Here is a 14,180-nt window from a genome sequence, read left to right on the forward strand (position 1 = left end):
CAACCCTGCCAATCAGAGGTGCGTACCAAGCACTGACCTGCAAATGGACAATTGACTGCCAGTATTTAAGTGTCAACTCGTTTAGTCATCTCAGATATGCTTATGCTCGTTAAATGACGTCCAGCGATTAGAATAAACGACGCTTTTGTGCTTCAGGTATCCGTGGGTGTCATTTAGGGTAGACCATGAGCTTCGTGGAAGATCAAACCCAGGGATCTTCTGTGTTGGGTCTTACACGACGAGGTGTTTGTTTGTGAGTTCCTTTGAACTCCATTCAGCTCTCCAAGCGTCATCGGGGTTGAATTCGCATCGTTCAAGGTGAAGCGCACGAGACTTACCAATGCAGAGTGTGTAAGAGTCATTGTAGAGGATGTAGCCGGGGGTGCAGATGCAGACGGCGATAGAGTTTAGTTCGACGGTGACCACCTCGCATCCGTCCGCGTTCACGCACAGTGGCAAAATGTCGGCGCACACAGAGGAGCCTGGGAAAAGACGACGCGAAAAAACGAAAACGACACGGTAAATATATCCATAAATTGACATTATCAAATGGAATGGCTAGGTGGTTTGATAGATAGCTGGGTGGATGGATGGATAGATACATGGTGTGATAGATGAGTGAATAGACAGATAGCCAGATAGGTGGATGAATGGATACGCAGTTTTAAGGATGGATGAATATGTGAATAGTTGGATGGGTGTATGTATGTTGAACTTCTTTCGTGCACCGTACGTAGCCAACCGTGCTCAGAGATGCGGAGGGAAGGACAATAAACTAAACACAAAAGAGCAGTTGTCAAGTAATGAGTTTTCTATTTCGATTTAAAAGCGCATTGGGGTACATGAACTACTCCTGGCAACAGGAAAGAAGAGGAAGCTACGATGGTTTGTCCCAGCTGTGACTAGAAGACCAGAGAGAACTTTTGAACATCATCCTGCATTGGGGCCCAAAGAAACCTTACCTATTTACCTATTTTAATTTTACCAGGTGAGGCCCACTGAACTATATAGCTCTTTTCAGAAGCGACCTGGCTAAGACGAATGATAGCGCAACAAAGTGGCTTTTCATCACGTGGACATTTATTGCAGCCAAATACTCTAAACGCATCTTTAAAAAATGTGTAGGGACACAACGGAGGACCCCAGAGAAAAATCCACGTGACCACGGGGAGAGAGACATGCAAACTCCAAATACACAGGTGTAGGGGTGTCAGGGGAAGGATTCCCACCAATAGGTGGGTTAGTGGGAGGGGTGATCGAGGAGATATAAGGAGAGAACGGGCGGGAAGAGGGGGCCTTTGGCGGGAACGAGATTGGGACGGCTGGGGACAGGTGTGGATGGAAGGAAAGGAATAAAGGACGAGACCCCTGCAATCTGGTGTCGGCTCCCCTTTACACAGGCATCAGGGTCGGAATCGAACCCACGAGCTCCTGTAAACCAGGCGAGGTAATTAACACCTCGCCACTGCAATGAGAGAGGGAGCGGTTGCACAGTGGTAAGTGCACTGCTCCACAAACCAAGCCACCTGCATTTGATTTATGGCCACGGCGGACGTGAGTGGTGAGTGATATTTGAACTGGTTCCGGAGCTCCCCTTCGTCAACCCGCGCTCACCCAGTACGGTGAAGTACGGTCAAACAATCCCCATGACCGACACAGTGTGGGGAGGAATTGGTCCAGCAGTGGATTGGCAAAGGGAAACGTGACACAAAGTTGCATTGTTTTAAGCATTAAGTAAAAAAGCATTGCAGAGACACAAGATTAGCATTGCCTCTGAACGGACGTGAGCTCTGCCGCTTATGTCTTGGACATGTTTGCGTCAAACTGGGATCCATATCTAACAGAGAGGGGGCCCTTGCCTACAGAACAACTGGCAGCATTGGTTTAACCAAGCCTGACTTCTGATTAGACAATGAATGTCGATAGCAAGTCTTTGTTTTTTTTGTATTAAACCAACGCCATCGAAAAAAATACACTCCAAAAGGGCCGAGTGGCTCATGGAATGTGTAAAAAAAATACTTATTTTTACGTGGCAAGACACATACATATATGGGAGGGGGGAGGGGGGGTGGCGTATTATCCATCTATTTATATTGTTTCGCATATCCCCACAATAAGGTGAATAACGATTTTTTTTGCTGTGCAGATTAGACAAGGCAATGCATTGCAGGGGCGCGCAAGATGCGCACGGGACGAGAGAGACGGGACCCGTGGCATCATTTGGTTCTTACGTGCGCATGAGCCATCGGACTGAAGTTCATAGCCATAGGTGCAGCTGCACTTGTAGGACCCAAGCGTGTTGACGCACTCCCCTTGGCAGTTTGAGGACCCGGCGGCACACTCGTCCACGTCTGGGTGTCAATAAATAAATACGTCAATAAATACAACGGATGTGCATTAACAACGGATTAGCGAGTTCACGGCAAACAGCCCCCCGATTACGCCCGAAGCTGCAAAACACAGTTACGTACGTGCCAACATGAATCCACCCCATCCGTACGCAGTGGCATAGCGTGGTGGGCCTGGTGCCCTGGTGCAAGGAATTACATCTGACCCCCTCTGCAGTTTCCCTCCCTCTTTTTAGTAACCCAACGTCTGGGTTCCCCCACGAGGCCTGTTCGGCCCTGGTGCAGTTGCACCGCCTGCACACCAATCGAGATTTTTTCCCCGCTGCGCGTTCCATACGGTGTACTGAGTGCACGTTTTGTTTGTTTCAAAAGCAAAAAAATTTACGCAGGTGCAGAGGACAGATCAATGAATGCGTTGGATGTTTGTTCATGTAATTCCCACCGAGCGAGTGGTATTCATATACGACTGTGTTGCAGTGATGAAAGCGAGGACCACGCATTCTGATGTTAGGTTTGCTCGATTGTCAAGTGCAGAATGTCTTATCAAATTCCTGGAGAAATTAGCTACCCAATGCTGTTAGTATGACTATTGAGTGTGGGATTAGCCACGTTTAATTGTTTTACATCAAAACATTACCCGGAGTTTGGTGTGCCATACATTATGTCTTTATATTAAAACAACTCGATGCGGGGAATAAATTCACGCTGTACTATCAGCAGCTTTAGTAAATATATTGTGTATAAAACTCAAGCGTAGTTTAATGGACACAGAAGTGTCGCAGAAGTTATGTTTACCAATGCAGGCCAGTCCATCGGGAGCCAGTTTGTAGCCAGGATCACAATTGCACTGGAAAGAGCCTTGAGTGTTCGTGCAGGTCCTTTGACAGGGATTTGGACTGCACTCATTCACATCTGTTGGCATACCACAACAATAACAACAACAAAAAAATTAACCCGTAAAAACTAAGTTTTTCACTATAAATCCTTTATATGCGTGGCATCGGTTTTATTTATTATTCATTTCTGTTTTTCTTGAGTAAGAGTTTCATTTTTATCACATTGGTATTTTAAATTAAATATGACATTTTTTTCTTCCTAAAAAGTGGAAAATTTTGGGAGAAAAAATTTTCACGAAAATAAATTGTCACGCACAACGAGTCTGTGTGCAAAATGTCAGCTCGATTGGATCACGGGAAGTGGGTTAAAAAACGACCGAAAGATTTGCACGGTCGTAAGCGCGCAAGCAAGCAAGCAAGTGAACTTAATATAAAGGATTTAAAAACAACACCGATTCACATTAGTAATGCACCCCGAATGCTGCAAACATCCCAGGCTCAGGAATACACACTGAGAATGGGAGGGGATGGACGGGAGTGAGCAAGGGGTGGAGAAAACGGACGCGATTGAGGGAGGTCCAAACGCACTGGGGTTGAAGAGGGAGGTTTTGAGGGGAAGCGACATGGTCACAAATGATAGCTCAACGAATTGGCTTTTATCATGTGGAAATGTTTTTTTTCCTATATCGCAGTCAAATACTCTAAACGCATATTCCTAAATGCGGAGGGGAAAACCGGAGTACCCAGAGACAAATATACGCTGACCACGAGGAGAACATGCAAACTCCTTTCTGGCATAAATACAAGTGTTGAGATGTTTAAACAGCGAACATACACCAATTTCAAGGTATTGTGTCTGCATTTACCACACATACTTGTGGTACTAAAAATACGGACAAAAATGTGTTGATACTGTTGACACTATCCTTGAAACTAAGTGGCCTGTTTGGTTGACTACGTACTGGGTGTGAAAGAAGATCAACATACCTGCATAAAGAGGAAGCATATTCTATCACGTAAATATATAAATGCGTCGGACAATGCAAACACCAAATCATGAGTAGCTGGGGGGTTAAGCGGTTTAATGTTTAAACACTATTTAAAACACATTTTTTTCGTATTTTTTCAGGTAAGGCCCACTGAGCTATGTAGCTATTGTTCAGAATGATCGCTCAACGAAGTGGCTTATCATGTGGAAATGTCTAGCAGCCAAATACTCTAAATGCAAGTTTATACACGTGAAGGGGAAAAAAAAATCGGAGGACCCGGAGAAAAATTCACGTGATCACAGGGAGAACATGCAAACTTCAAATACCAGGCAAGGGACTTTCCATCTCGCCACCGTGGCACTCATGTACGTGTGTATGTTGAACTTCTTTCGCGCCGTACGCATAGCTGTGTATCCTCGCACGCTTTATACCTTTGCACCCGGTCTTTGAGTTGAGCACGTATCCAACATTGCAGGCACAGGAGAAACCTCCTGGCCAGTTGACACACACTTGATGGCAGCCGCCATTGTTACTGGTACACTCATCCGTATCTGCAAGATAAAACAGGTCATTCCATAGACTTACTTTGGCATTATACTCCACCAATCTAAGAAGAGATGGAGGTAGATATGGACAAATTAAAATAATGGTTTAAATTCGTAAGGCGCATTTCATCTGTAGATCACAATGCGCCTGTGTATGGAAAGACGAAAATAAACAGAAGCAGGGTTAAACGGCCATAACCGGGGGGTCAAGGCCAGTTTAAAGAGGCGAGTTTTCAAGAGAGACTTCAATATAGCGAACGATTATGATCGTCTCATGAGCAAAGGCAATGCGGTCCAAAGCTTGGTAGCTGCACTGGTAAAAGCCCCATCAGCCCTGCAGACAAATGTGCCTTGACCTCAGAGTACTTACACGAAGGCGATCCGCAGATCTCATGGAGCAGAGGGGACGTCGCGTATCTGACCACCGCATATCCGCCCTTACAGGTTAATCACGCGCACAAAGGTCAGTTTTACCGTTGCAATTGTGGCCATCGGAGGCCAGCGTGTAGCCGTTGTTGCACGAGCAGGAGAACGATCCTTTGCTGTTGGAACATATCTGTGAGCAGCCCCCATTGTGCATCTGGCACTCATCGACGTCTGCAACAAAGAGCAGAAGGTCGCGCTCATTACACACACAAAGTGCTCGCCACAAATGAACCACAGGCACCTCGCTCATCTTATCAAGGAGCATAAACCATCACACGAACTCTGGTCATCCACGCAGCGGCGGCTTTTGGCTCGCCATCGAACAGAGACGGTCATCGCATCGCGCGTTTTCAGGTGCGCTTCTGCGGTCGTCTGGAACGTTCTTCCTTCCGATGTTAGGAAGCCACTGGAGCTATGAGTTTTTAAATCTAGATTGAAATCGAATTTCTTTAGAACTGATTTTGTGTTTAGTTTGTTGTCCTTCCCCTGCACCTGCGATTAGCACGGTTGGCTACGTACGGTGCGAAATGAGTTCAACATACACACAGTACCTACATACATACAAAAGAGATGAGAAAAATGTAAAAAGCGAAACAAATTATTCGGCAGAACTTGCGTTGATAGTGGTGCACAAGCATAAATACACATTTGTTTTAAAATCAACACATTCTTCAGTAACACTGTGGCCTTAAATGGAAAAAAAACGAACAATAGATGGCTACCAAAGGAGAGAACGCGTCTGAGAGGATGACTACCGCGGAGATGGAGAGATGAGATAAGTTCATAGGCAGGACTATGGTGTGGGAAGTCCTTAATCCAGCAGTGGATAGATGATGGCTGATGATGATGATAATAATGAAAAAAATATGAAGACATTTTCACTTTTGAGAGGCCAAACCGAGTTACGTGTCCAGCTGTGCGTTTTTCAATTGTCAATACTATGACCAGTCTCTCCTTAGGACAGTTAAGATCAGTTGTAAAGTTGCTATAGTCATGTGAGAAGAAGGGCACCAAACAGGAATCAAGCAAAAGCAATGACGCCAGTGGAAGGAAACTGGCAGAGGATGACCCGGACAAAGTTGGACTGATGGGGTGGAGGAGGAGGCACTGGAGCCGAGAGGAATGATGGGAAAACATCAGCGACAGGTGGAATGTGATGACGATGGGCAGCAGTGGAGGACTGCTGCTGCTGCTGCTGCTGCCACCACGGGTCCATGGACCCAGCGGCCTGCGTAAAGAGGCCGAACAGAAAGGACAGAGAAGAAGAAGGAGCACATTTCCATGCAACGTAAAAAATATCATGTAAAATAAACACGTGATCTCGGGATGTAATTTGGCGTTAACTGAGTAGCTATTTGTCACGTATGGGTGTGTTTCTCCCCTTTGCGGCAGCCAACACTCGAGATACAAAGGCAAACACATCCACGTTCGGGAATGTTTACACTCAGATCAGTTTGTCTATGTGATGGTGTGTGCTTTATCAATGAAATACAAAAATATTTATTTTTAAAGGCTGCCACTCAAGTCAATGCTTTGTCCACGTGTGTCCGCAGCGATCAGCTGATGGAAGACAACCCGTCGACAAGTGACTGCGCGGTGTGGCGGGGGGACGCGCTGCCGTTCCCGCATCGGCCGAGATGGACATCGGAGAAGCGGCGACAAGGAGCAAGCAGCCACCGCGACGCCGGGCGAGGATCGTCGAATTGGACGAGAGAAGAGGAGACGCAGAGACGGGACTCACCGGAGCAGGTCGCGTTGTCCGGGTCGAGCGAGTACCCGGGGTTACAGTCGCAGCTGAACGATCCGTTGTGGTTGTTGCACATCTGGGAGCAGCCGCCGTTCTTATTGAGGCACTCGTTCACGTCTGCCAGTCCCGAATAAAGGTCAAAGTAACATCGTTTTGAACGAAAAACACAGGCAGATGAAAGGGTTTGCTCTTATGGAAAGGCACAGGTTGAGTTTTTTTTAAGTAAAAAGAAAAGCCACAACAGTCAGTGCTTTGTGACTACTTCCGCACAATGCACAATTAGAAACACATTCCTGCGGAGGGAGCTGGTAGGAACGTTGGCTTGCTCGGTCAATGGCCAGGGTCAACGGCGGCGTGGTGTATTCCGCAAATATGCCCGACTGTGAGGGCGAGCACAAGCCGGCGTGAGTAGGTTAAACATTGAGTTTTATAAGGGCACCACGGGGTGACCAGCCCCTCCCCACCGAGCCCCACCCCTCCCACCCCCACCCAGCCCCTCCCTCCCCACCCAGCCCCTCCCTGCACGACGGACGGACGGACACAATAATCCTCTGTGGGCTGGTGGAACCAGGTGGTTTCTACCAGTATAATCTGATGCAAAGTGTGTGTACTCCCACACTTTACCCCATCACACGCGACCGGCCGATAGACTAATTGTGACGCACCTAATTACACGGCTCGGCGGACAATACACATGCAAAACGGTCTCTTATACAGCAACATGAAGTAGCACCCCCAGCATGCTTTGGATGTTAAAACGACATCACCAATCCTGCGAACAATCTGTGCACAAAATGTGTTGTCCTCAGCCGAACTGGTGCCACGAGGTTGCGCTTTTTCGTTTATTTTTAAAGTCTCAGCAACTTTCCACTTTCTCAACACGGCATGGAATAACGGAGCATTTACCTACGCAGCCTTTGCCATCGCCGGCAATGCCGTACCCACTGCCGCACGAGCAGCTGAAGGAGCCGAAGGTGTTGACGCAGAACTGGGCACATCCGCTGAGGCCGGCGGCACACTCGTCCACGTCTGCAAACAATGCGCGCAGGTAGAGGAGCGGTGGTGTCATACGGGGGGGGGGGGGGGGTGGCGAACGCGCGGTGCGATCAGACCACGATCGGATCACGTCACGGCAGCCGTTGCCAAGCTTGACTTAAATGAAATCAGGGGCGGTGGAAAAGTTTAGGAGTAGCTGCCTTCTTTTTTTTAAGCGTTGCATTTCAGCCAGATCTGTCCGGATCAGTGATCTGGAAAATATGTATATGCCCAGCACACCACATCCAGTATACCTCTTTTTATGTCTGTAGCTACTTGCCACGTACCTATTCCGGTTGACCAGTGACCCGGTAAAAGTTTAGTGAGATTTCTAAGCCTTGGATGCTTGAATAAGTTAGGAGAATTCAGTGCTTGGCAGATTTTTTCCAGAAAATCTAACAAACTGCACAACAGAGTGACTGAGTTGCAACTCATAATTATCATTGATCTGTGCTACCCATTCTTTAAAGGCTCCCACATGAGCCCTCAGGTATGCTCTTAACACGGTTCCACAACCAGTGAAAAACGTAGCCAAACTTCTCTGGTCTGTTCCATAAATGGCACTGCACGGCGAGCGTTTTGCTCCAACGCTCCAAGACCAGAGTGACTCAAGGGGGCTTAGCCGCCGCTGTTCCATCTCCTCCGCCCCCTTCCTCATTCTACGTGCAAACAAATGTCCGGAATGAATGATACACATTTTATTTCAACATTTTACATTTGTTTATTTTAGGTTATGTCATCCCAAACAGTGATCGGCTATTATGTTTATTTTTTCTAGCCAATATTCAATATTTGCACGAAAACAAAGCAACAATGTCTTGAAGTGGCAAACACCGCGTGCCCTCTCTTCCACAATGGTCCTGCAACGTCGTGACTGCTTTTGACGGTGGCCTGGCTAAGAGAGTGCAGCTGCCTCAGCAAAGCAGCAAAGCAAGCCACGAGGCCCAGATCAACAGATCCGCATGGCCCAGTTGGTGCCAGCTTAGCACGCGAAGGCTACTGTGCGAACGCTAGCCAGGCTGAATACTGCACACTCGACTGGCTTGCTTCTCAATGGTCATGGGAACTAGGTTGGGTCATCCGGACAGGGGCGGTGGGGTCTGGAGGGGCGCAAAATTGCGAATTTGCCCGAGGCTTCACGTGAAAGAGGGCACTACAACAGGCTGCTTTCCTCACTCATGAATAATGGGGGCCCACACATTGAATTCCGTCTCCTGTCCTGAGCCTCTAGAAACCCTCTGGGTGATCCTGCGTGGGAATATGGAATTATTAGACTTGAGGGTTGGGCCCCCTCTGGACAATCCGTGAGCGTGACACCGTGGAGCGTGCTGCAGCCCTACCAATGCAGCTGTGGCCGTCCTGCGCCACAGTGAAGCCCGCTTTACAGGAGCACTTGAAACTGCCCAGGGTATTGGTGCAGTTGACCTCACAGAAGCCCGGGTACAGCTGACACTCGTTCACATCTTGATGGTTGTGCAAGGAGCGAAGGGATGAGGTGGTGGTGGTGGGGGGGGGGCATGGGAAAAAGGTGTGAGAAAAGAGCACTATCCAGACTCGGTTTCCAAGATCCGACAAGGTCGGTCGCACTCTCGGTAAGTTAGTCATAGGTTGTATTACTCTTGTTACTAAAATCAGAACGCAAAACGTGACACGGAATCGATTAAAAAAACGTCTCAAGTTGACTGCAGATCGTACCTGCGCACGAGCCATTTCTGGAGCCTTGTCTGTAGCTGCTCGAATTGCAAGAGCAGTAATACGTGCCCACGTCATTGACGCAGCCCGCATCGCATCCGGAAGTCTTAAGCAAGCACTCGTCCACATCTTCGCAAAGAAAACAGAAGCATCTTAAATATGAGAGAGCAGTGACGCGAAAACAACAACAACAACAAAATCCACAACATATTCGTCAATAACACTGCTCTAAAGATAAACATATAACGGGTGACGTTTCAGGAGATGTCCCTGATTCATAGTAGATGGTTAGGACAGAGTGATTGAGTGAATAATAGTTGGAGACTGCACTGCACACCTTACGACCCTTTTATAAATTTACTAGCTGTACTACCCGGCTTCGCCCGGGACTTGGATCCACCACGCCCGGCCGCCTTTGTCTCCCAAGTGCCGATGTTAATACGCCACACCAGTTACTCGTTTGAGGCTGAGTCGACCTAGGGGAGGTTCAAATAATCGTCACCGGTGGTGGCCGTGAGCGGGAATCGAACTCGGTTCGCCGGGTTGGTAGCGCAGCGTAGCGTTAAGCACTACACCCACCGCTCCTCACACACCACACACGCACAGACACACACACAGACACACGCAGACACACACAGACAGACACAGACAGACACACACACACACAGACACACAGACAGCACGCTAAGCACTACACTACCGCTCCCTACACACCACACACGCACACACACAGACACACACACAGACACACACACAGACACAGACAGCACGCTAAGCACTACACTACCGTTCCCCCTACACAACACACGCGCGCGCGTCCATAGGTACACATACACGCGCTTGCTGCAGACACACACGACTTTCAGGGTGCGTAAGGCAGTAAACGACTGAAATAATAAAGCGGCAATGCTGTGCGAGGAACGCCTTAGACCAGCAACACATTTGTGTAATGCGAGCGTAAACACACAAACACATACAAACACATACACACACATACACACAAACACATACACACACATACACACACATACAAACACACAGACATACACATACACACAAACACACACATACATGCACACAAACACATACACAATACACACACACATACATGCAGACACACAGACAGACACGTAACACACATACATACACACACATACATACACAGAAACACATACACACACATACATAGACACACACATACATACACACAAACACATGCACACACGTACATACACACATACATAGAGACACGCAGACATACACATAAAGACATAAAAAAAACCCACATACATACACACACACATACACACAAACACATACATACACATACATACACACATACATAGAGACACACAGACATACACATAAACACAAACACACATACACATGACCCGGCTTCGCACGGGACATGGATCCACGATGCCCCGCCGCCTTTGTCTCCCCAGTGACGATGTTCACACACGACAGCAGTTACGCTTTTGAGGCTGAGTGGACCTAGGGGAGGGCCAGGTCCGTTTCAAATAATCGTCAGCGGTGGTGGGCGTGAGTTGGAATCGAACTGGGGTCGCTCAAGCAGCTTAATGACTGTTTGTACAAAGAACATATAAAGAATCGATTATAATAACCAGGCAAGAGTCCACATTATAGACTGCCAGTACACGCACTCAGCTTCATAAGCAGGCTAGAGTGTACATGATAGAGTGGCAGTACGCTCACCGAGCTTAATAAGCAGGCTACATTGTACATGATAGACTGGCAGTACGCTCACCCAGCTTAATGAGTATTTGTACAGTGAACATTAAAGTAATCGATTGTTGGCGCGTTGGGTTTAAAAGTAATATTAATAGCACACATTGTGGTGGGGGTGTAGTGAAGAGTAGGAAAAACTTTGATGAATTTACCTCAGAGTGGCGTGGTGGGTGTCGAGGCCTAGTAGCGTGCAAAGCCTGCGGCCTCGCCTAAAATTGTCGGCTTGGAAAAGGCAGGGTACGGGTGGCGTTCCTTCCCCCCCCCCCCTAGCGCTCCAACAATACTGTGTAATGGCTATTATTTAATTAAATACGGAGCTTATGAAAGTGGCGAAGGCGTGGCTAGCCGTTGGCAGGGGCAACCGCCGTCCAATGAAACTGCAGCCCTTGGCGAAGGCGTGGCTAGCCGTTGCCAGGTCCAATGAAAGCGGCGAAGGCGTGGCTAGCCGTTGCCAGGGGCAACCGCCGTCCAATGAAAGTGCGTATGGGCCAAAGTCCACACACACACACACAGACAGACAGACAGACATGAACGATTTTATATATATAGATTTTTAAGGATATTTCAAGATCAATGTACTTAAACGGACGTATTATTAGTATTTTTTTTAGAAAGAGAAAGTAAAAACCCTTTACCAATGAAAACTGCACTATGAACTAAGTTCAATTCCCATTTGTACCCAGAATCGTGGGTTCCAACACTTGACTTCCACTGTGCAGCAATTGCCTCGAAAAGTTATCCCACGGTGCAGCATTCTTAACATGACTGCCGATGGTTGCACTGCGCGGACTTGGGATTACGCACAGCAGTCATCACCCCCCCTACTGCCAGACTCGATGCCCGTTTTGCAGGCCACGTGCCGAGCCACCTTGTGCCGACATGGACAGCTGCCACTGGGGGTGCCCTTTTGAACGCGCGTTGCGATGAGATGCGGCGTGAAGTTCTCCGAAAGACGGCGCCGGCGTACACGAGGGTGCCGTAAAAAAAAACACAAGTCAACGGCGTCACGCCGCACAACGGGACTTGCCGACACAACTCTGCCCGTCTTCAGATAGCGTGTATCCGGCGTCGCAGCTGCAGGTGTACGAGCCGAGCGTGTTGTTGCACCTCTGCATGCACTTGTCCGTGTTGGCCGCGCACTCGTCCACATCTGTGGCAACGGCAAACAGCAAACGCGAGGACGCAGTTTGACCATCGCCGGCCCTCCTGAGTGGCATGCCGGCCCCCCCCCCCGCATACGTTGCTCATAGACGGTGCCGGATTAAGCTAGTGCGGGGCCCGTAGCATATGTCATAAAGGGGCCCTAAATGCAAAAAACACGTAAATAATAAAACACAAATAAAGTAAAGTAATTGTTTATTTCATTTGCTATACAGCCAGATAATACGACAAATCGCTAACCTTAAACACCCAGTTGTTAATAAACTTTGAAGGCGGTATCGTACTATAGTAATGGAGCAAGTGCAGATTCACTGAACCAGCATTGATAGCTTAAACGCATTTAGCGCGGGGCACTTGAAAGTGCGGGGCCCGTAGCTACATGTGTAGCTACTTTTGCTACGAGGATAATCCGGCACTGCTCATAGGTGGTGACATGGGGAGCGGTGGCGTTAGTGGTTAGCGTGCCGCACTACGAACCTTGCGGCCCAAGTTCGATTTCCCGCTCACGGCTAACACCAGTGACGATTATCCGAACCAGCCCCGGACCTCCCCTAGGTCGACTCAGCCTCAAATGAGTACCTGGTGCGGTGTGTAAAAACAATCGCCACTAGGGAGACGAGGGCGGTCGGGCGTGGTGCTGGCCACCCACCCCTCGTGTGCCGTACCAACAGTGCCAACAGTCTGTTAAGGCTATGCAGGGGATCCTTGTTTTTGGTGACATGGCCTCGCGGTTCGAATCCAGCAGCCACTCTTGGTTATTACTGCCGGTTTATTTCCGAAAAAAATACGCGCCGTCTGCTTTTACAGGGGGTGTTAAAGATCCCGCGGTGGCGTTCACGAGAGTAGGCCACTGTGTTGCCGGTCAAAAATGTCCAAATGTTTACAGATTTGAAAATGACCTGCAAATTCCTCAACTGATATCCATACACAGCAATCGTCCCCCCCCCCCCCCCCCCACCACTAAACGTTTGGCAGGATCCTCCTGAAGAGACCCGATGAGGCTTTCCTGGGGAACAAGCGGAATAATTAATATGTTCTCAACATTTAGGCCGTGCCCGCCTCGCCTCTCCAAGGCCGGGGGGCAAGGGGCGTGGGTGTGGCGCAGACTGAGGCATGGATACCGTGCAGGAAAACATTAAATTTGATCGGCAAACGTCAGCGCCACGTAGCTGCGGCGGCAAAGGGCACTGATGCAGGGCATTAAACATATGCCTTTGCTAACACCACGCTGACTGATGCCGTGGACATGCAATGTCTCCGAATTGTGGTCTCAGTGACCTTAGTTGTAATTTGGGGGGGGGGAGCTGGGGGAGAATGGGAGGGGAGGGAGGAGGCACAGGAACCAGTGGTCTTGATATGGAAACCACCCTACCAAAAATGTTTGGGAACTTCTGTTTTTTATGCATTGAACGCGTTCGACTCTCCACTCTGAACGTCTGCGTCAATGAATGCAAACGTTTATTTGGCTGTTCGACTTGCGATTGGCATTTCTACTCAGGTCTCAAAGCAAATACCCACAATGCACAACCTCCCAGCGCTTTTCACAGTCCCTTCTGCAGGGCGGGTAATTAGACAAGGCAATGCGAAAGACATTTGATATGCGTCTCGCGTAGACCCATTGGACGTCCATTTCTCTCACCAAACCCTCACTG

General features: G+C 48.5%; 1 protein-coding gene across 1 annotated transcript in view; it reads right to left on the reverse strand.

The window, feature by feature from the left end:
* Positions 1 to 14,180, reverse strand: part of LOC133351495 (fibrillin-1-like) — a 34,148-nt gene that overhangs the window by 13,094 nt on the left and 6,874 nt on the right. The window contains exons 8-17 of the mRNA XM_061566754.1: positions 12,395 to 12,517; positions 9,622 to 9,747; positions 9,267 to 9,389; positions 7,798 to 7,920; positions 6,886 to 7,008; positions 5,193 to 5,315; positions 4,605 to 4,724; positions 3,144 to 3,260; positions 2,232 to 2,351; positions 339 to 482 (exon numbers count right to left, since the gene is read on the reverse strand). Coding sequence (XP_061422738.1) covers positions 339 to 482; positions 2,232 to 2,351; positions 3,144 to 3,260; positions 4,605 to 4,724; positions 5,193 to 5,315; positions 6,886 to 7,008; positions 7,798 to 7,920; positions 9,267 to 9,389; positions 9,622 to 9,747; positions 12,395 to 12,517 — 1,242 coding nt within the window. The remainder of the gene's footprint in view (positions 1 to 338; positions 483 to 2,231; positions 2,352 to 3,143; positions 3,261 to 4,604; positions 4,725 to 5,192; positions 5,316 to 6,885; positions 7,009 to 7,797; positions 7,921 to 9,266; positions 9,390 to 9,621; positions 9,748 to 12,394; positions 12,518 to 14,180) is intronic.

Source organism: Lethenteron reissneri, chromosome 37 (assembly GCF_015708825.2).
Source record: "Lethenteron reissneri isolate LAM-NWPU_2019-01 chromosome 37, ASM1570882v1, whole genome shotgun sequence".
In the NCBI taxonomy this organism is placed as follows: Eukaryota; Metazoa; Chordata; class Hyperoartia; order Petromyzontiformes; family Petromyzontidae; genus Lethenteron; species Lethenteron reissneri.